The sequence below is a fragment of the Protopterus annectens genome, chromosome 2.part2 (assembly GCF_019279795.1).
Source record: "Protopterus annectens isolate FY-2018-M chromosome 2.part2, PAN1.0, whole genome shotgun sequence".
Lineage (NCBI taxonomy): Eukaryota > Metazoa > Chordata > Ceratodontiformes > Protopteridae > Protopterus > Protopterus annectens.
This window is the reverse complement of record NC_056730.1, coordinates 1,061,369,165-1,061,392,236: the sequence shown is the minus strand read 5'-3', so window position 1 is coordinate 1,061,392,236 and position 23,072 is coordinate 1,061,369,165. Positions and strand designations below refer to the sequence as shown.

The window sequence follows — 23,072 nt, the reverse complement described above, 5'->3', positions numbered from 1 at the left end:
AAGATGAGGAATTTGAGGTAAAGGCCAGGCTGGGCCTTGAGACAACCTCTTTAGGATTGGGTACCAGTGCTGACGTGGCCAGTCTGGGGCAATCAGGATCATTTTTGGCCTCTCTTGTCTGACTTTTTAGGAGCACCTTGGTAAGAAGAGGCAGTGGAGGGAAGGCATAAACTGTCAGGGGTTTTCCAGCTGAATGACAGAGCATCCACTTTCCATGCTTGAGAGTGATAAGTTCTTGTGCAGAATTTCTGTAGTTGGCAATTGAGAGGGGAGGCAAAAAGATCTATGTCTGGGCGTCCCCATTTCCTTGTTATCATGCTTAACACCTGTGGATTTAGTTTCCATTCGTGATGATCCATGAGATTTCTGCTTAGTTTGTCTGCCAGTGTATTTTCTGTTCCTGGCAGAAATTGTGCCTGCAGATGTACTTGATAGGTCAGTGCTGTGTTCCACAAAGTCATGGCTTGCCTGCAGAGGGGGTAGGAATGCATGCCCCCTTGCTTATGTACCACATAACTGTGGTATTGTCCATCTTTATTAATAGTTGTTGGATGTAGTAGGTCCTTCAAAGCTGTCAAGGCATTCTGTACAGCTAGCATCTCTTTTTGATTGATGTGAAGATGCATTTGTTCCTTGGGCCACATGCCCTGAATACATTTTCCTGCCATATGTGCCCCCCAGGCATAATCCGATGCATCCGTTGTTATTGTCTGCCTGGCTGTGGGTAAGGTGAAAGGCTGTCCCTTGTTGTGGTGACAGGCCTGGGACCACCATCGAAACTCCTGTTGAAGGCAGGGAATTAAAGTTATGATTGTTTCCAGGCTGTGGCAATGTTGAGTCCAAATACTTTTTAGATACCATTGTAGTTTCCTCATATGCAGTCTTGCATATGGAATTAGTAGAATGCAGGACGCCATGAAGCCCAGGGCCTGCAGAATTTTTCTTGCAGGGAGCTGGGTCTTTGTTGCCATCATTTGAAAGTAATGAGTCAGTTGCCTTTGTTTGTCTGGCGTGAGATAAGCCATCTGGGCAGTTGTATTTAAGCTAGCACCCAGGAATATTATCTCTTGAGGGCACTAGTTTTGATTTATTTTCGTTTACTGTGTACCCTAGGCAAATTAGTAATCTTTTTACAAACGCCAGATGCTTTAGAAGAATGTCCTTGTTCTCTGCTTAAATAAGGCAGTCGTCCAAGTAGGGATATATTTGAATTCCTTTTTGTCTGCAAAATGCAATTACTGGTGCCAGGCATTTTGTGAAGACTCTGGGCGCAGTAGATAAGCCAAAGGGCAGTGCAGAGAATTGGTAATGCATTGAGCCAGCTATGAATCTGAGGTATCTTCTGCAAGATTGTCTGATTGGGACATGCAGGTATGCCTCCTTGAGGTCCAAAGTAACTAGACAAGCCTTCTTGCCCAGCATGGGTAGAAGTTGCTGTAGTGTTAACATTTTGAATTTTGGAACATCCAGGAAAGTATTTAGGATTGACAAGTCCAGTATTGGTCTCCAGGCTTTGTCCTTTCTGGGTACTAGGAACAGTCTTGAGTAAAATCCTTGTCCCTGTTCTTGCTGTGGTACTCTTTGAATAGCTCCCATGTCCATGAGAGCAGCAATTTGTTTTTGTGCCTCTGCCCATTGGTTCTGTGGCAGGTCTGGCATACCTTTTGATTTTGGAAGGGTGTGAAAGTGGAACCTGTAACCCTGAGAAATAATATTCAGTACCCATTTGTCCTGGGTGATTATGTGCTAATTATTTGAGAAAAGTGCTAGCTTTCCCCCTAGGGGTGCTGCCAAAAGGTAAGTGCTTTTGCTTTGTAGAGGGAAGTCATTGGGACGCTTTCCTATAAGGTTGTGATTTGTCTTCTCCTCGTTTGGGGGCTGAAGCACCCCATTGTTTAGGTCTGTAGGAGCCTTGGGGCTGAGATCTGCCTCTTGGGCGTCTGTATCTGCCTCTTTGTGGCCTGTCTGACACGGGGAAAGGACCAATTTTTTGAAGGACAGTTTCTGCTAAACCTAGGTGGTTGAACCTGTAAGAAATCTTTTACTGTCTGCATCGATGTTGCTTTATCCTCCATTTTAACACCTCTTCTGCCTTAACACCAAACAAAGTATCATGCTGTAGTGGAGCATCCAATAATTTTACTTTAACATGTTCAGGTAAACTCAACCAAACATGCCTTCGAATGACAGAGCCTGTAACTGCGGCTCTACAAGAAGCCTCTAATTAATCAAAACCACATTGTAAAGTATGCTTTCCCACTTGTTTAGCTGCATGCAATAAATCCTGCATTTCCTTACTGTCAGGACTTTGAGTTTGTAACCATTTTCTGTTTTAACAAGGACATGAGGTACTGTTGATATTTAAGCATGTGAAACTGGCAATTTAAAGCCCTTACTGCCAAAGTAGCAGAAGTGTAAACTTTTTTCCCCCCATCTATCCAGAGCTCTGGAATCCCTATCCGAGGGGACAGGATTTTTAGCAGTGGAAGCCTTAACCCCTTTAGGACCCTGAGAAATTGCTTCTGGGTCTGCAGCAGGGTTTTTGTAAAGAAATTTATGAGAGTCAGGGACCCTGTAGTACCTGTCTGGCTTGACTGGTGCAGGGGGTAAAGAATCAGGAGACAGACTGGATTCCGAGAAAACATCAACAACAATATCAAGCCAGGGGCCTGTGCTGAGGCAATAAAAGAAAGTCTCTGAGCCTTTTCTTGGATTCTGAGTAATCCTGGCTCTCCCAATGGAAATGCTCCCTCATGGTGTGCAGGGTTTCCCCAAAAGAATAATCCTCAGGTGGAGAGGCTGAAGGGATAGACTCTTCTGCATCAGAGTCCTCATATGGAGGGAGAGAATATCCCTGTTCAGAAGAGGAATCAGAGGAAATAGAAACCTGGTCAGAGTAATCATAGTCAGTGTCTTGCCTAGGCCTTTTGTCAGGAGGGGGATGGGAACCCCTGATTAAAGTAATTAGGTCTTCGGCCATTTTAAGCATCTGTTTCTTTGGCATGGATGACTGTTCAGGAGAATGCTGTACTTGTTTCCTTGTCTTTAATGGTGTTTTTGACTTTGCCTTGGCTGCTGTAGTGGACTTAATAGTAAGCTGTGAAGGTCTGAAAACACCCTCAGAAGCCGATGCCTGCTCAGCGGCTCTGGACCCATCTGAGGGAATAGTTTCCGCAGGCCCAGTACCTTGAGTTTCCACAGGCCTCGGTGCCTCCATGTGGCTGTCGGATACGGCCTGTGGCTCTGAGGTAGCGGGTGTCAGGGGCTGCAAAAGCACCTCACTGAGAACTGGCGACTGGCCCAGAAGAGGCTACGTCGTCTGTTTTGGAACTCGGATGCCTGTCCTTTTCTTTGTCTTTACATTTTTTATAAATTCCAGTCGCCGGTTGTTCCGACAGCATTATGTAGTTAAACCTTCGGCCAAAATAATGTAAAGCAAAAATCAAACCGACGTTTAATAGTGAGTTTGTTGAATCTAGCACAAAACCGACAACTAGTAATGTCGTGGTCAGGGCCTAGGCAAGGAATACAGTAAGAGTGAAAGTCCTTATGAGGTATTTGCTTCCCACAAGAAATACAATTATTAACTTTTACTGACATTGGTCTGGAGCAAGAAAACATTTCCACAATGGGGTACTTAGCTTTACTAAAGACTTCGGCTCTGAAACTCAATTTCGAAAATCTCAGGAGTCGGCCGACCAGCACTTGCAAACTGCTTTTGCTTCGGGCACCACGCGGCAAGAAAGACTGAAAAAAATGGCGTCGGTTGCATCTTTTATACCCCTGGCGCACTGATGTCAGGGAAGAGGCGACAGCAACCGATGCTGGACCTAGACTTTGAAACTCTGGCCGACTGCGGGTAGCCTGCCAGCAGGATAACCCAAGTGTAATGATTGCAACAGTGAAACACGAACATCATACTAAAACATATTAACTGACACTTATGTGAGTTTCTGATGTATTGATACAATACAGAGTATCAATATATAATGCAAAATATATTTTAGGAGTTTCAAGGTGGAGTCTTCCATTTAACCTGTGCTAAGCACATGGACATGATAAAGTACTGGTCTTTATTCTTCCCCCAAGATGTTTTTAATCTGGTAATTCTTACATCAAGTGCAACCTGAATGCATACAATTTTATGAAACTTGAGCAAAAACAAGAAACTGCAAGACTATACAATTAAAATACTGTGTTGACATAAAAAAGTAAAATAAAGTTCAGGATTTCAGCACAAACAAGGAACACAAATGGGACTGGACAATAAAATGTTAATTTCACTGAAAAATACTGTAAATAATATGATCAACTTCCCATTCACACTTGCTATGTATTTTTTCAAATACAGAAAACAATCTTGGTAAAGGATTTAATGTGGCTTGTGACAATAACTTTTTGGTATTTATAAATTCTTACTTGTTCGTCACTTCTGTGGTAATCATGATCTTCTTCCTGTTTATCCTCTGTTGTTTCTTTGTTCGAATTCTCATCTGTTTTTGTTTCACCTTATATGAAAAAAAAAATAACAGCAAAATTATACTTAGTTTGCAGGTACTTAACAGTTTAAGACTACAGTCACAACTTTTCTATGACTATATCAATGATAGTTTATTTTCTTCCTATTAATATAACTGGGGAGAGATCACACCATATATAAAACCAGTTTTTGCGAAACTGCACAAGTAAATTTCCAGTAACCTGAAAACGTAGGCATGGTACCCCAAAAGCACAAAACTAGAACCACAAATAGAATTGCTGCGACAGTACATTCATTGATGAATGGAATTTAAGGCAAATGTCAGTCCTCCAGCAAGACTTCAATAGCAATCAGATGCCCCCTGGACAAGTCATAAGGTTACATTTCCCACTAAAGACATCAACAGTCCCCTATCAATATCACTGTAATCCTATGGAATAGTCCCTATCTTTACTCTCTATCACTATTCACTGTTTATCAGTATGGTATGCCCTTGTAAACAGCTAACTGCTCACTCCTTTGCCATCACACTGTCCATTGTTACTCTTTACTCCATTTTCTTCTAGTCAACAAACTCCTTTCTACTCTATAACCCGTACATGACCACCCAATGAAACTACAGATTTATGACTGTTCTACTGCTCTCGCTTGTAAATTTCCTGAGCACTATAACAGTCTATACTATTATTTTGCAACCCCAGTAGTTCCCTATTGTAACTCTGTCTTGAAATTATATGTCTACAGTTCCCATACAAGAACTATATTATTTGTTACTGCTTTTGTAACCTGGGCTTAGTCTTTATTTGGCCTTCTATAATCAGTCCTTTACCCAGGTCAACAAAACGTAAATACACACATAAATAAATAGTAACTCAGCTGTCAGAACTGTGTTACCCAGACTATCTTTTGCTCTTTTTATAGACCTGAGAGTGGTCCACAAATGTCCCCTAATATCATCTACCAAAGGGGTACATCAACACATTGCTTAAGTTTACACCCCCCCAAAAAGCATGCCCATGTACCCATAGATACACATGCAATTGTATATGAACCAGCAACCAGATAAGTGAACACTCAACCTTGCTAAGAGAATCTTAACCCTCTGTAAGCATAGAAGGTGACAATTACATTCAAACTGAAAAAAGGCAGACATGATCTAATCCATTCACGGGGGTGTCCACGAATGGGGGAGATGTGGGCAGAATATCTTAGAGTAACAATGTTCTTACTATTTGAATATCTAGAGTTAAACTAAATTCAGTGAGGCTCACTGCTAAAAGTACATTCATTGAGGAAAGGGAGATTACCAAGCAATGAAAAAGTCTCTAATGCAGACAAGGGTGGACAACTACAAAATGCACTTTGCTACTGCAAAGGAAAAAGCCAGCCCTATTCCTCCACTAAAAGTCTTGCTTGGATAACACGTGACTAAAAGCTCATTTAGTAATATTACATGTGCGTTGAGCTGTTACAGTCTTCAAAAACAGAACAGCCCTTGTAAGCATGTCCAGCAACAGCCTTCCCACGGTAATTAAAACAGAAGGTGACACAATTAGCCAACTTCTCTGACTAGTCTAGCCTACCTTCATGGCATAAGGGGAACAAGAAACTCGCCAGATTTTCAAGTTTTAAAAGCCTCTGGTTCTGTTATTACATTTGAGCTGTCTTGTGCATACTCATGAACTACAGATCATTTCCCCTTTTATTGTGTGGACCAAAGTAAAAAAACAATCACTAATTCAAGAAGTGCTTTAAAACACTTTGGACACAAAAAAAAAATGACAGGTTAGAGTGCAGCCTTTTGTAACAAAAAACTGTACATGGTTCTCCACATATCAATGTTTGCAATTTGTCTGACCATCTAACAATGAGATTATTTAAATTGAACAAGTAAGGCAAAAACAGGATTTATTTGTACAATTCCACATACTTTTCTCAATGTTATGTTTAGTATGATCTAGGTCTCCATCAGCAGCTGTCCAGCCTACCACCACAGAAGAATTTCTGTGCCTTATTGAATGCTGGCAGGCAGGTATTAATGAGTTAACAGATGAGCAGCAGGGTCAGACTTCAGTCACACAGGTCAAGTATTACAGGACATGAAACAGATGGTCACTAAATTCAGATACTTTTACATGACGCACACAGTTTCTTCTACTTGGCCAAGTACAACCTTTGTGGTGTTGGGACTCCTACTTTACTATAAAATGTGGACAACCTGAAGAAAGAACAAGTGACTGTCAGACAATAACTGGAACTCTTCCAGGCTTTCAGCTTGAATACCTCCTAAGGTTGGGCTGTACCAGCACAATACACTGTTGTGCTAATAGGGTGTGGTTGACTAGAGGAGTCAGCTGATTCTCCTTTGACATGTGAACTAGGTGGCTGAACTACATGTGTTTTGGCCAGGTTGGTGCTGTCAAATAAGTCTTGCCTTTTCTTTACTTACACTTGTCTCAAGAGTCTGGTAATTGCAACTGGACAGAAGTCAAACAGAAACACTTGATTCTGCTAAACAGAGAATGTGCCAGCTATTAAAGATGCTTGGCAAAGAATTTGGGAACCTAATTTCTCCACCCAATGGCTTCTTAGGGATGGAAGCAGGTCTGTCTTGATTTTAAAGGCAGCTCCAATGGTCAGATTCTACTCATGCAAGAACCTCAACTCCAAGGTGGTCTGTTATTGAGTTCCGACATCTTGAAATGTTTACAGCCTGCAAATGTATGTCCAGACTGATGCCCAACTCTCAAAGCTTCACCACCCTGTGGAGGGGGGAATGTGGGCACCCCTAATATGATGGCTTACTACAAACATGGATGTGTTGCCTGTTACTATCGGAAAGGTCACTGGGCTAAGCCTGACTTGAATGTATGAAGGGAAAAGATTACTGCCATTATCTCATGAATATTTTGTGTATTTGTTCATGTGACATCTGCCTTACACATTGTGATGGGGCATGCATGGCTCACAAGCACAGTGCAAAGCAACAATGTTACATTTCTGGTTTGGTTCTGCTGGGTAAAGGGAAGACCTCAATTGCTTCTGATCTAGAAAGATACTTTTCTGATAAGAACGGTAAAGGAATATTCTCTTGCAGGGGCTAGCTGTTATGGTTCCAGAGGCTTCTTAGGTTTACTGGGTCTTTTTCATGCCCAATCTTGCATGGGGACTATCATGGCAGAAACAAATATGAAATGTGGGGCTTTCAGGAATTTTCTAACCACTTAGTGAGACTTCTATGAGGACCAAAGAAAAAATGGCTCAGTATTAAGATTTTGTCCTGGGAAGGACAACACACTGCAGAATGTGGTATCCAGAAAGGCTCTTAAGAAAGTCTTCTGATACAAAAAGATAGCCTTGACTTCTGAAGCATTAAAATATACGACGACTGAAAAGACATTGGAAGGTGCAAACTGAGGGATTTCTGTGAATGTTTCATTTGAATATGCCTCGATGAGGTAGTCAACCCAAGTAGGGAAAGCCAAGGACACCCCTTTTTACCACAGGCACCCCCCCAAAAAAAAGCCATGCATTTTGTAAATACTAGCATAAAGACTTCAATAGCTAAAGGGTATGGGGGTAAACTATAAAATAATATGAGCTTCCCACTGTCAAAGTGAAATTTTGGTCTTAAAGGTTTGTTAAATTGGGTGAAGAGATAGGGGTTTTCACCAGGAAGAAATATTTTAAAAGCAAAAGAAGAAAGGAGTGCATGCTCCAGCTTTGGTGCAACATATGCCTTCCAGTAATCTAGAGGAAAAATAAGTCAAATGTGCTCAGAGTTGATTAAAATAAATGAAACACTGAAGGAGTACATCAACTCAAATAAAAGGCTGGAAAAAAATGGAAGAATTTTTAAATAAATATTCAGATGAGCTGATAATACTGCAAAAATCAGAGGTCAAAAAGAAGAAAAGGCTGGCTGAGTATGAAACTGTTTAAGAAAAGATGTTTCCAAACACTGGAGAATTAGAGGATAGAGCACATAGGGAAAAAATGTGATTTTCTGCTGTACCAGAGAAACTGGAAAACTGCATTTCATTTTATGAATGCACAAATAAGCAACTGGACAGTGATTCCACAGCAGAATTGTTAAATGAAAGGGCACATGGTGTGCATACTCCCAAACCTGGCCATGAGAAAGCAGCTAAGACATCCAATAGCAAAGATGCAACCCTACCAGCAGAAAGAGTTGATTCTGACAAAGTACTAAAAGTTGGACATAGTAGAGTGTGGAAAATGATTACTCACTGTACACCAGACAGAACAGGAGTAAATTTATTATAGCAATCAGGGAATGTCAAGAAGCAGGTGTGAGATTCAAGCTACTGTATTTAGCTATCTTCAGAATATTTTTGCCTGCAAGGTCAAAGTCACTTTTTGATGTAGAACATGCTAAGGAGGAAATACAAGTTTTCCAACAAAAAGGGAGCTATTAAACAGAATGGGATTCTGCTTTTTATTCTGAGAATAAAGCTCATAGAGAGACCATGCCAATGAAACCTGTTCCAAAGGAAAATACTTGAGAGAGAACAAAGCACAGGAGTTGACAAGAAGAACCAGGAATACATTGGAAATGAACCAGACCACTGGATTTGGGTGATGGAGAACAGGAAGAAAACCAGCAACTCAGAAATTAATGGATAAATATGGGATTACAAAGTATCAACCATATTTGTGAAATCTGACAGAACAAGACAACCTAGAAATATTGGACTTTTTTGACTTTGCTAAACTTGTAGGGGACTCCAAAGCATATACCCCTACTTCAATTCATTAATGTTTAAAAGAACATTAAGAAGAGGGGAACAGGAAACAGGTAACTAAGTAAAACAGTCTTTGTTCTTAACAGTATTTTTATAAAATACGAGGTATACTTCATTTTATAAAGTAAAGTTTTTTCAGTTATTTTTCTATGTAATAGGTATACTAAAGTAAACATGTGCCCTTTTTCCCCTCATTTCTTTCTTCTTGTTCAGTTTTAACGTAGGCAGTGCAGTGTAAAGAGAGAATAAAGCCTGGACAAAATAGCATGATACAAGTAAAATGATGTGCTTTTTCTTACTTTTGCATAAAGGAATGACTAGACTAAGGTTCTTGGGCTTGATCTAACAAAATGTTTTAAGGGAACCCAAATAAATAGAAGAACGGTGAATGTAATGAAAAGTTTTCCTCTAGCAAATAAATGTTCACAGTGCAACATGAGAAGCTTAACAGCTTGAGGCAACTGTGTGTCAAGTTTGCATGTCTTTATGGAGACAAACTGATACGGACAATGAAATTAGAATACTATTTTATTTCAATGGCTAAACGAGAAGATTTTCTGAAAATATTTAAATTTTCTACATCTGGGACAGGAATAAAAACAAGTAGAAGCTCATGCTGTACCATACATCTTAGCGTGGATAACCATTATAGGTCAATTCAAGGCTGTAGCTGTCAATCTGACACAACTGTTCCTGTTTTGGAGGGTTAAACAGATATGTGGAGCTACATATAGTTTTGCACATTTAGATAAATGGTGTTTGAGGGTTTTCGTTAAAACAAAAATTCTTGTAAGATGTGACATAGGTTCAAATGGATACAACAAGAAACAACTCTATGAAAGATTAACCTGCCAAACATTAGTGTATGTAACACAAAAGCGGAGATTAGACACTAAAACAAATGTTAAACTTAACAGGTAGAAATAACATAATGACAGCACTTTCTATATAATCTTTAAATGTGAATGGTCTCATGGGTATATTCAAAAATCTATACAATCTTTAAATGTGAACAGTTTTGTATGTATATTCAAAAATCTACATAATCTTTAGATGTAAATGGTTTTGTGGGTATCTTCAAAGAAAGGAGTACTGAACTATATTAAAAAATGCAGAGTGCAAACTGTTATACAGGAGACCCATCTGTAAAGAACTGAGCATGTGAATTTGAGAAAGAAATAATTTCAGGATGGTTATTCAGCGCAATATCAGGGGCAAAGGAAAACGGAGTACTGGAGCTTCAATAGTGACAGAAGAGTTTAAAAAAAAAGATAATGGTAGATTTGTAGTAGTGAGGGGCTACTGGCAAGGGAGGAGGATTCTGCAGGCATGTATTTATATTCCACCTAAAACTGGTAAAATGGAGCTTAAGAAAATTCTGGGAGAAAATCAGCTTTCAGCAGAGAATACTACTTACAGGTGGGGACCAGAATCTGATTTGCAACAGTGAGGATGTATCTGGGGGCCTAGAAAGGAAAATATAACCAAAGAGGGTAGGATGTTTGAAGAAATTTATAAAAATATTGTGTATGGAAGATGTGAATTCAGCAGTAAGAGCACAGAGAGAATTTATATATTAGTTCCCAAAGTACAAAATCTGGCCAAGGCTACAAAGAAATTACATTGCACAGGAACATGTGCATTTAACTGAAAGCTTTGACGTGCATCCAATAACTACATCAGATCATGCTCCAATAACAACTGAAATAAAAATGAAGGGTAATGAATGAAATCCAAATGAGGCACTGGCACTTCACCTATCTATTAAACAGAGTGGAATTTAAGGAATAGGCAGTGGAAATTATTCAGGAGTTATTAAAGATGACAGAAATTTCTTCAGAAAATAGAGCTAGGGAGGGGATAAAATGAAAGTAGAGTTTACAAATAGGGTAAAAAGAAAAAGATATGCTGAATAACTAAGAACTTCTTTAACCTTTGTCAGTCCCTCTTAGTAGTGCAGAATAGAGGGTATTCTCACAGTATAAGGGGAGGTGTAACTGCACAGTTCTAAACTGAAAACAAGGGATACTTTGATAAAATGCACGAGTTTAGAAAGGCTGCTGTTAAACAACTTTTTTTTTTTTTTGGATAACTCCAGATCACAAAAGCTTTTAGCACAACGGAAAGTACAAAGAGTTGTTGCCAAGCTTAGGGAGCCTGTAACAAGGAAAATAACCAGAGCTCTAGCAGAGGTATCTGAAATACTTCAGAAATTTTACGAAAATCTGCACAACGTAGAGAAATGTGGAAATCAAGAAAAAGTACAAATCAAAGTTTTTATGGAAGAATTAAATATTCCAAGGTTAGAGGTAGAGGTAGAAGAGGTTCAAGTACTCACAGGAAAGGAGGGGATGAGATAAAATGGTGATGTATAACCGATCTACAGGAAAATCTCCCAAGAACAGATGGTATTCCTGTGGAAGTCTGGAAGCAAGCAGGGAAGAAAGTGATAAAAATTGGGAAGGTTTTAACAGTATTTTAAAGGAAGCACCACCAACATATTTGAAGAAAGCCATGGTGTTGTAATAAGGCCCGTTTTGATTCTAAACTATGATTATAAAGTGTTTGTGTTTATCATCGTTAAAAGAATGGCAAAGGTGATGCAAAAACTGATAGATATGGATCAGTGTGGTTTTGTGGAAGGGAGGCAAACATCTGACAACATTAATAGAACAATGATGATCCACTGTGAAGCAGATTGTAAGAAAATACCACTACTGTTGGGTAGGTCTTCATGCAGCAAATGCATTCACTAAAGTAAGCTGTGATTTTATGAGTAGTGAAATTGAAGTATTTCCATTCCCTGATAAAATAATAAGGTTGATTTAGAAGGCTATACGGGGGGGATCAGTAGTGAAAATTAAAGTGGGGGATCCTCTCTAATAAATTGCTTGAGAAGAGGAACCATTCAGGGGTGTCCTCCTCCTCTGCTACTTGCGTTACATTTAGAACCATTGGCAAAGAAAATAAGGGACACAGACATTCAAGGATATACTTGGTACTGTAATCAAGAAAAGTTGGCATTTTATGCAGATGATACTATTTTGTCCTGATAAAAACAAAAAAAAAAGGATATTTCAGTGTTATGGTACATTCTGTAACAGTTTCAAGTCTTTTAGGGATAAAAATGAATGAAGATAAAACAAGGACAATAGCTCTAAACTATGTACCCACATACAAATTGGTTCAGCAATACCTATATTTATGGAGACATGATAAAATCAAGTTCCAGGAGTATGGATTAAAAGGATTCTGTTATGGCAGCTAAGTATATATGGAAAGAGACTAAACAAAAGATAATACAAAATCGGAGATACTGGAACATCTGCTTTATGGAAATAGCAGGCTACAAACAGTAAAAATGTTTTTACTCCCTTTAGTTTTATACACAGGTTAGGCATATTTTATCAACCAGAGGAAAAGTACTTTATCTTGGAGGGGAAGAGGGCAAGAGTCAAGTGGGATACGCTGAACCTTCCAACAAAACAAAATGGTTTGGAAATTACCTCATTTGAAGGGGGATTTTAGAGCTACACAGTAGGCTCCTACACATAGTATAAACAAAGTTATAATTCAAACTGGAAAGGGATGAAGACATGGGGGAAGCACATGAAATAAGGAGAGACTGGGATTTGGGATGCAGATTCTTAAGGAGAATAACAATAACCATACAGAATATTATAAAGTAGCAGAAAGCATTTTAAGAACTAAGCCAACATGGAAATGGAAAATAAAAGAGGCTCTGCCGATAGGGATGACTGCAATTAGGGGCTCTGAGAAGAGGTTAACATGGGGCTGGAACTAACTGGAGAAAAATGGCAAAGGAACCAAGGTTCACTACTATACACTACTATACACTACTTGTATTTCATATCCACATTTTACTTTATTCCATCTTCTACATGGAATTTATTATTCCAGGGGTCCATTAGTGTATTTAAAGGGACATCTTTTATCTATGAGAACAGATACATGAAGATGGGTCCTAATAAGTGAATGGGAATAATATTTTTATCATATGTTCATCATATTATAATAATTTTAAGCACATCTTTATTGTATTTTGTTAGTTGAGTCTGAAAATAAGCCCAATACACATACACATATTTTTTGTGTTTCTTGGATTATTATTGTGGTATTGTAATATGCAATTTTGGTTTATACTAATTTAATGTATCTAAGTGCTTAAATGTTATTTTATATATTTTTTCTTCACCTATGGTAAATCGTAAATAAGTTATACAACCTAACTATTATAGATGGAATTTTTTCGAAAATTTTTTAGTATATTTATATGCATCGATTGTTGAGAGACATTATTTATTAATGTAACCATTGCTATATATTTTTTAATTGCATATATCTCACTTGTTATCATCAGGCTTTATCTACACTTTATATTCGCTTATAATGATACTATATGCATTTGTGTTTTATGTATTTTGCGCATTTGTGTTTAATGTTTGCGTAACATATGCTAGTTAGTTCAACACAGGATGTTACATAAGCGACTAACTAGTTTATGATTACTTGTGCTTATTTCACGATTGAGATGCTATGTGCAAATATTTGTTTATATACATTTTTTATACGTTTTTTATATGCTTTTATATGCTTTGTGTCACATTATGAATTTTTATTTAGGTCTAATGCGCATTGTTGTACTTTGTTCTCTGCGTGACGTCTAGAGCGTCTCGCAATTGGTATCTCTACTTAGCAGCATTAATTAAATTAAATCAATATAAGTAATGTCAGGTATTATTGGTTAATATAGTTGAACATCTATGGATTATGCTTTTTGTGTGTTTTCGTACTTTATATTTCACAGTGTTCCCCAGAACTATAGTTCTCTTTATGGAGAATTTCCCTGCATTGATAATTAACATCCTTTAACACCTTATTGCTTGTATCATGCAGGGCGGGTTGTCACGGAAACTGTTGGAAAAGAAGAATGAATGATTGGTTATATTCCTTTCCCCCTTTTAGATTAGTTTTAACAATAGCTGTTAATAGTAAGTGACTTATATGGAATGTGCATTTTATTGATATTGAGTTATAGCACTAAAGTTGAACGACTGCAACAAATTAATGTGCATCTACTATAGTTTTATATTCTTAGCTCTCTAGTTGAAACTGCGAGATACAGGAGTTCTGGTCGAGCTGAAATACTAGGCTGTATAATACTCTCTACAGGGCACATTGTAAATTGTAAATTGATGAATCAATCACTAATTCAACTGAATTAGGTTGGCTAAATTGATATATGTCTTTTATTGGTTGACATCCACTATATAAGAAATGTTGTATTTGCTGTTTAAATAAGATCTGATGAAGCGTGCATAGCGCACGCGAAAGCGCTTATCTTTTTATTCTGTTTTATGTGCTGTTTGGAATAAAAGACAGTGATTTTATTCTCACTTCTCGTGGTGTGTCCTTTGGAGTTTCATCTTGGTTATTCCCTGATAAAATAATAAGGTTGATTTAGAAGGCTATACGGGGGGGGATCAGTAGTGAAAATTAAAGTGGGGGATCCTCTCTAATAAATTGCTTGAGAAGAGGAACCATTCAGGGGTGTCCTCCTCCTCTGCTACTTGCGTTACATTTAGAACCATTGGCAAAGAAAATAAGGGACACAGACATTCAAGGATATACTTGGTACTGTAATCAAGAAAAGTTGGCATTTTATGCAGATGATACTATTTTGTCCTGATAAAAACAAAAAAAAAAGGATATTTCAGTGTTATGGTACATTCTGTAAGTTTCAAGTCTTTTAGGGATAAAAATGAACGAAGATAAAACAAGGACAATAGCTCTAAACTATGTACCCACATACAAATTGGTTCAGCAATACCTATATTTATGGAGACATGATAAAATCAAGTTCCAGGAGTATGGATTAAAAGAATTCTGTTATGGCAGTTAAGTATATATGGAAAGAGACTAAACAAAAGATAATACAAAATCGGAGATACTGGAACATCTGCTTTATGGAAATAGCAGGCTACAAACAGTAAAAATGTTTTTACTCCCTTTAGTTTTATACACAGGTTAGGCATATTTTATCAACCAGAGGAAAAGTACTTTATCTTGGAGGGGAAGAGGGCAAGAGTCAAGTGGGATACGCTGAACCTTCCAACAAAACAAAATGGTTTGGAAATTACCTCATTTGAAGGGGGATTTTAGAGCTACACAGTAGGCTCCTACACATAGTATAAACAAAGTTATAATTCAAACTGGAAAGGGATGAAGACATGGGGGAAGCACATGAAATAAGGAGAGACTGGGATTTGGGATGCAGATCCTTAAGGAGAATAACAATAACCATACAGAATATTATAAAGTAGCAGAAAGCATTTTAAGAACTAAGCCAACATGGAAATGGAAAATAAAAGAGGCTCTGCTGATAGGGATGACTGCAATTAGGGGCTCTGAGAATAGGTTAACATGGGGCTGGAACTAACTGGAGAAAAATGGCAAAGGAACCAAGGTACTGGGAGCAAATAACGAGACAGAGAAAGGCATCAGAATGGAAAGAGACCAAAAATTCATTTGGACTGCAGGTTAGAGACTGCCTATATTTGATATCAATCCTAGATAGGGAAACCAGACAAAGGAACAAGGGATCCTAAGTGAAAGACCAGCACTTAGAGTCTTTAGTAGAATCTAAAACAGAAGAGGGATAATTAGTATGGCATAATAAATATTGCATGATAACTATAGCAATCAATCAGAGGAGGTTAGAAAGGATTGGGGAGAGAGACTGGATAAGCAATTCACAAAGAAACAATGGAAGGATATATGCATGCCCCCCAAATATGCAAAGTCTAGAAGACTTAGGGTCTATGTTTGGAAGTGTTTGCATAGGTATTCTTATAACCCAAGCAAACTCCAAAGAAATGTTCCTCAGGTAAATTGCAAATATTAGAGGTGTGATGGAGAAGAGGCAATTGGGAACATAGTTTTGGGAGTATAATATTCGGGAACATATTTTTGACAGTGTAATGAGTTGGCAGACATTCTAAATTTCCTGCAGACTACTCTATCAAAAATGCTGAGTAAGCAAACTGGTGTAACTAAGGAAATTATCATTTTGAGCTGTGATACAGAATCGGAATTGCCTAGAAATAGTAAGGCCTTGCTGAGTTTAATTATGGTGGCTGCCAAAGAGTCAATTACTAGAAAGTACAGTTTTGTACCTACCATAAATGTAGATGTCCGATAGGTATGCATCTGCAGTCCTAACATATGGGTTGTCCTGCCTCAGGCAGCCCTTTGGTCGGCCGGATTCCAAAGTCTGGGTCTGGCCTCGGCTGATGTCGCACTTCACCCGTCATAGCTGCTGTTTATTGGGTATAAAGGCATCAGCCAACGCCATTTTCCTCAGTGTTTCTTGCCCCAGATGCCAGGTGCCCTCTAGGAAGGCTAAATTTGGATAAATGCAAATAATTCCAAACAGTAAACAGCAAACAATATAAAAATATATATATATATATATATATATATACAAACAAATACACCATAACAGATTCCCCCAGCTAGCTAAAAGAGGGGTAAATACCCTAGGAATACCACAGAGGGGAGGGGTGGGTAATCCTGACTGCAGATGCATACCTATCGGACATCTACATTTATGGTAGGTACAAAACTGTACTATGTCCTTCAAGGATGCATCTGCAGTCCTAACATATGGGTAGAATACCATAGCCAAACTGGGGGAGGAGGCACTAAGATAAAGATGGTGTAGTTAATTAAAAATATACCGGATAGTGCCAATGGAATCCTCAGTCAAAGAAGAAAACGATATGATGTATAAAACACTGACGGATTCGGCAACCAGGAAACAAGAACCACTTCAAGATGCCATGCAAGAAACTCCTTTATTAGATAAAATAACGAGTAGATGAGCGCTTTCACGCACCGAGAGTGCGCTTCCTCAGATCTTCACATGAAGATGGTGTAGTTAAGATCCCTTGCAAAACAGCAGTTGCAAAACCTGCTCGGGATCTAGAATATAAGGGAAGATTATAATGCTTGGCAAATGTATGCACGGAGCTCCAAGTAGCAGCTTCTAAAATGTCTTTGGTAGCCACTCCTCGTAGAAAAGCTGTAGTGGTGGCTGTAGCTCTTGTGGAATGAGGTCTGATATTTTCATGAGTTGTCTTTCCATGAAAAGAGTAGCAAAATCAAATGCAATTTCCTATCCATTTTGAGATTGTCTGTTTTGAAATTGCTTTTCCTTGCATTCCTGTTGCATATGCTACCAGAAGCTGGTCAGTTTTTCTGCTGGTCTTAGTTCTGTCCAGGTAGTAACGTAATTGTCTGTGCACATCCAAGGTATGTAGCAGTCTTTCCCCCCTGTTCTGTGGGTTGGGGAAGAATGCAGGTAAATGAATCGCTTGGTTCAATGATACTCTTGGCATAAAGGTAGGGTTAGTTCTCAGAGAGACTCTGTCCTGATGGAAGATAAGGAAGGGTTGTACTGCCATTAATGCCTGTAACTCACATACCCTTCTTGCTGAAGTGATTGCTAGCAGGAAAGCAGTTTTCCAAGACAAGAACTGTAATTCTGCTGTTGCTGCTGGTTCAAAATTGGGAAGTGTTAACTTTTCCAGCACAAAGTTGAGATCCCATGTAGGTAAAGGTGGTTTCCTTGGAGATTTTACATTTTTGATTCCTCTCAAGAACTGCCTGAGTAGAGGATGAGAGAAGACAGGAGGATCCATGTTGTATTCTGCTGAAATTGCTGATGCATGAATCTTAATGGAGGAGTAAGACAGGCCATTGTGGAACAGTTCTGCTAAATATTCCAGGATGTGTGCTATGTTTGCCAATGAGACATTTTCTCCCTTTGCTGCACTCCAAATGAGGTATCTTTTCCACTTGGCTGAATAAGTCTTCCTTGTGGAAGGTCTGCGTGCCTCCAGGATAATGTCCTTAACCCTCTGGGATAAACCTGGGTTATTTTGTTTTATGCAATATTCCAAGCAGCTAGCTGCAGTGTTTTCAAGTTTGGATGTAGGATCTTGTAGTTGTCCTGTGTTAGAAGTAAGGGACATAGAGGTAGAGGCCATGCGTGTGTCCGAGACATGCTTCTCAGTAGCGGGTACCAGTGTTGCCTCGGCCAGTCTGGAGCTATCAGAATTACCCGTGGCTGATCCTCTCTGATCTTCAGTAGAACTTTGTACATCAAGGGAAGAGGTGGAAATGCATATGCTGTCAGGTTTCTCCAGCTGAAGGAAAGGGAGTCCACCCTCCAAGCAAGTGGGTGGTATGCTCTTGTGCAGAATTTCTTCAATTGGTGGTTGTGTGGGGAGGCGAACAGGTCTATCTCTGGTAGTCCCCATTTCTTTGTTATGGCTTTGAAGATATCTGGATGCAGCATCCATTCGTGAGCATCCGTGGTAGTTCTGCTTAAGGTGTCTGCTAGAGAATTTTCTTTTCCTGGTACAAATCTGGCCTGAAGTTGAATGTTGAGATTCAGGGCCACATTCCACAGGTCCATTGCCATCCGGCATAGAGGATATGAATGTGTACCTCCCTGTTTGTTGATGTACCACATGACTGTGGCATTGTCGGTCCTTATCAGAAGATGACCCTGTTGAAGGAGTGGTCTGAATGCCTGGATCGCATGTTTCACTGCCAGCATCTCCTTTAGATTTGTGTGTAGATTCAGCTGGTCTTGGGTCCATAGGCCTTGAATACACTTGTCCACCATGTGTGCCCCCCATCCTAGGTCTGAGGCGTCCGTGGTGATGGTCTGGCTTGGATGAGGTTTGTGGAAAGGCAAGCCTCTGTTCCACTGACAGGCCTGAGCCCACCACAGGAATTCTTGCTTCAGGCATGGAATTATTGGAATCTGGGCTTCTAGACTGTGCTTGTGTTGAGACCATACATTCCTTAGGTACCATTGTAGCTTTCTCATATGCAGCCTGGCATGTGGAACCAATATTATGCATGATGCCATGTATCCCAGGGCTTGCAGGACTTTCCTTGCAGTAAGCCGAGTTTGTGTTGTTAATGTCATGAAGTAGGCTGGTAGTTGCTTTTGTTTTTCTTCTGTGAGAAAAGCCATCTGAGTTGATGTATCCAGTTCTGCACCCAAGAAAGTTATCCTTTGGGATGGTACTAGTCTTGACTTTTGCATGTTGACTGTGTATCCCAAGGCTTGCAACAGTTGTATGACATTTTCCAAATCTTTTGTTAATTTTGCCTTGTTGTCCGCTTGTATTAGGCAGTCATCCAGGTATGGGTAAATTTGAATTCCCTGAAGCCTGCAATGAGCAATTACTGATGCCAGGCATTTCGTGAATACTCTGGGCAGTAGATAAGCCAAAAGGCAATGCTGAGAATTGATAATGCTCTGATCCTGCAAGAAATCTGAGGTGTCTTCTGCAATCTGGTCGTATAGGGACGTGCAGGTATGCCTCCTTGAGATCTAGAGTCACCAGCCAAGACTCCTTGCCCAGCATGGGAAGAAGCTGCTGGAGGGTCAGCATTTTGAATTTTGGAACAATGAGGTATGTGTTCAGTGCGGACAAGTCTAGAATAGGTCTCCATTGATTTTCTTTTCTTGGTACAAGGAAAAGCCTGGAGTAAAATCCTTGGCCTTGTTCCATAGGCGGTACCTCTTCTATAGCTCTCATCCTTAGTAAGTTGTTGACTTGTCTTAGAGCGTCTGTTTTTTGGCTTGGTGGTAGGTTTGGCATTCCTCTCTTTTTTGGTAGAGTGTGGAAGTGAAACCTGTAGCCCTTGTCTATTGTTTGTAAAGTCCATTTGTCTCCTGTAATGTAATGCCAGTTGTCGGAAAATAAGGCTAGCTTTCCGCCCAAGGGTGCTTCCAGTTGTTCCCTGGTAGGCGGAACTAGAGCCAAGTCATTGTGTCTGCCCTGTGGAAGTGGTTGTAGTTGAATCTGTGGCAGTATTTCTCTGGTTGGTAGGTTGCCACTGACGCCCCCTGTAGGCACCCCGAGATTGACCTCTGCCTCTGGGGCGTCTATTTCTGCCTCTCTGCGCCTGGGGTTGTCTGGAAAGGACCAATTCTTCAAGGCCAATTTCGCTAAACCTCGGAGGTTGGACCTGTAAGAAATCCTTGACTGTTTGGACAGATTTTGCTTTTTCTTCCACCTTCTTTAGAACCTCCTGTGCAGGGGAGCCAAACAAACTTTGTTTCTCCATGGGAGCATCTAGGAGTTTTGACTTAACATGGTCTGGTAAGGATTGTTCTTTTAACCAGGCATGCCTTGAATCACTGTTCCAGTCATAGCTGATCTAAAGGAAGCCTCCAGTGCATCATAGCCACATTTTAAGAAATGATTACTGACCTGCTGAGAGTTATGTACCAAATCCTGAAGGGACTTGCGGTCTAAAGGTTCAGGAGAAGACAGTTTTTTGTTTATCTGGTCTAACAAAAATTCCTGGTACTGAATCATGTGAAATTGACAGTTCAAGGCCCTGGCCGAAAGAGTAGCAGAAGTATAAACCTTTTTACCCCATCTCTCTAATGCTCTAGATTCCCTTTCAGAGGGAAGAGGGTTTTTGGCAGAGGCAGCTGCCACACCTTTAGGGCCCTGTGAAATGGTTTCAGGGTCTGCAACAGGAGCCTTATACAAATGGTAATGTGTGTCCGGGACCCTGTAATATCTGTCTGGCTTGGCAGGGGCCGGAGGAAGAGAATCAGGGGCAGTACAGGCAACATTATATGCATCATAAACAACTGTTAGTACTGGCGGAATGGCTAAAGGCCTATGCTGTGGTAAGTGTAAAAAGGTCCTTAGCCTTTTCCTTGAATCTGAAAAATCCTGGCCCTGCCATTGGAAATGTTCCCTCACAGCATGCAAGGCTTCCCCAAAGGAAAATTCTTCAGGAGGAGAAGCAGAAGGAATGGAGTCTTCTGCATCAGAATCCTCATAAGGAGAATATGGGCCTTCGTGAGGGTCTGAAATGTCTGAGTCATCAGAGGAATAATCTGTAGAGACAGGTTCCAGGGGTTCAGTCCTAGGCCTCTTGTCTGGAGGGGGCTGAGAGGCCCTGTCTGGGTGAGGTTGGGATCCCCTGATCAAAGAAATGAGATCCTCAGCCAGGCTGAGCATTTGGGAACTAGAGGTAGGCCTATGTGAAGGAGTTTTAGCAGGTAAGGCCTTAGAAGATTTAGCTGCTTTAGCCCTGGCAAAAGCCTTGATAGACATAGAAGCAGGGGGTCTAGCAGCCCCACGTGCAGGGGTAGATATGTCTAAAGGAATAGTGTCTGACAAATCCTGGGTGCCTGCTTCTGTAGCAGTAAATTCAGTAGCAGATTCAGCCATGCTCTGTGAGGCCTCGACTATCGGAGACATGCTTTCGGCCGAAGAACCGGGGGCTCGGTTTCAGCCGAAACCGAGACACTCGCGGTTGGCCTAACCGTGGTTTCAGCCAAAACCGCAGGCCGCGAGTGTCGGTCCTTTTCCTTGCGCTTTTTAGCTAATTGAGTAGTCGGAGTCTCCGACGGCATTTTGTATGCAAAAGCGGGACCAAAAAACTCCTCTGCAAACTCCGACCGACGTTTAGGTGTCCGTCGGTTGAAGGAAGCACAGGCTAGACAAGCTGATATGTCGTGGTCTGGGCCTAAGCAAGGAAGGCAGTAAGAGTGGAAATCCTTATGAGGTATTTGTTTCCCACAAGTTAAACAATTATTTACTTTGTCTGACATCGGCTGAGGCAAGAAAGAGTCCCCAACGGGGTGCTTAGCTTTTTAGAAGTCTTCGGTAGTAGAAATCTCTGGATCTGACCGACCGGCACTTGCAAACAGCTTCTGCTTCGGGCACCTCGCGGCAAGAAAGACTGAGGAAAATGGCGTCGGCTGATGCCTTTATACCCAATAAACAGCAGCTATGACGTCGGGTGAAGTGCGACATCAGCCGAGGCCAGACCCAGACTTTGGAATCCGGATGACCGAAGGGCTGCCTGAGGCAGGACAATCCATATGTTAGGACTGCAGATGCATCCTTGAAGGACATCATGGAAATTGAAGTCTAAACAAACGGTACTAGAAGTAGTGAATACAGTAACAGAGTTGAAAGAACTGGAAGTGGGACCTTTAGAAAAGGGTTGGAGCAAATTGCATAAAAATGTGAATAGTGTGGACAATACAGGCAGAATAATGTTTTGGAGGAGGAATGAGGTTTAAGGGAAGACAGGAATTGAATTAGCTATATAATGGTTGACTGACAATGATTGTATAGAAGTGATGTATACTGCCTGCAAATGAAAAAAATGTCAATATCATTTGTTTTCATTTATATAAATGCATGACTGCCCATGTCAAAAGTGATAACTCAGTAAAGCTGTGTTTAAAACATAAAAGAAAAAGACAGCATGGTAAGAACTTTGTATCACTTCAGTGTTACAAATATGCACTCAAGGAAGAGACAACTGGCAATCTCAAAATCAAGTGGAAAACCATCCACACTCTACTGCTAGAACAACCTCTTCAGCACTGTTATAAATGCTGCCGAACATGGCTTCAAAAAGGTATACCTGGATTCTTTATCAGAGGCCTGTTAATAAAAAAAAAAAAAAAGGAAACTTGGAAAATTCTATGTTGTAACCCAATACTGCAATTTGCCTTCCCCATCTGTTCAAGATAATGAGGAATCACTTCTTCCAAAAGCAAGGGATTCTACCACACAGATCTTTTTGTGGCAGAGGAGATGAAAGAGAAAAAGAGAGGGGGAAAAAGGGTATAAATCAAAACTTGATATATCTAGCACAGACCTACTCTCACTGATCTAATCGCTTGTTACTCAGGCTGATCTCTTGTCAAGGCAATCTTAATTTTTAACTGCTTCTTA

The 23,072-nt window shown here is 40.1% G+C and overlaps 1 protein-coding gene across 1 annotated transcript in view; it reads right to left on the bottom strand.

Annotated features, from left to right (window-relative positions):
* The window catches only part of PCGF3 (polycomb group ring finger 3), a 664,227-nt gene that overhangs the window by 237,224 nt on the left and 403,931 nt on the right, over positions 1-23,072 (bottom strand). The window contains exon 5 of the mRNA XM_044064482.1: positions 4,420-4,508. Coding sequence (XP_043920417.1) covers positions 4,420-4,508 — 89 coding nt within the window. The remainder of the gene's footprint in view (positions 1-4,419; positions 4,509-23,072) is intronic.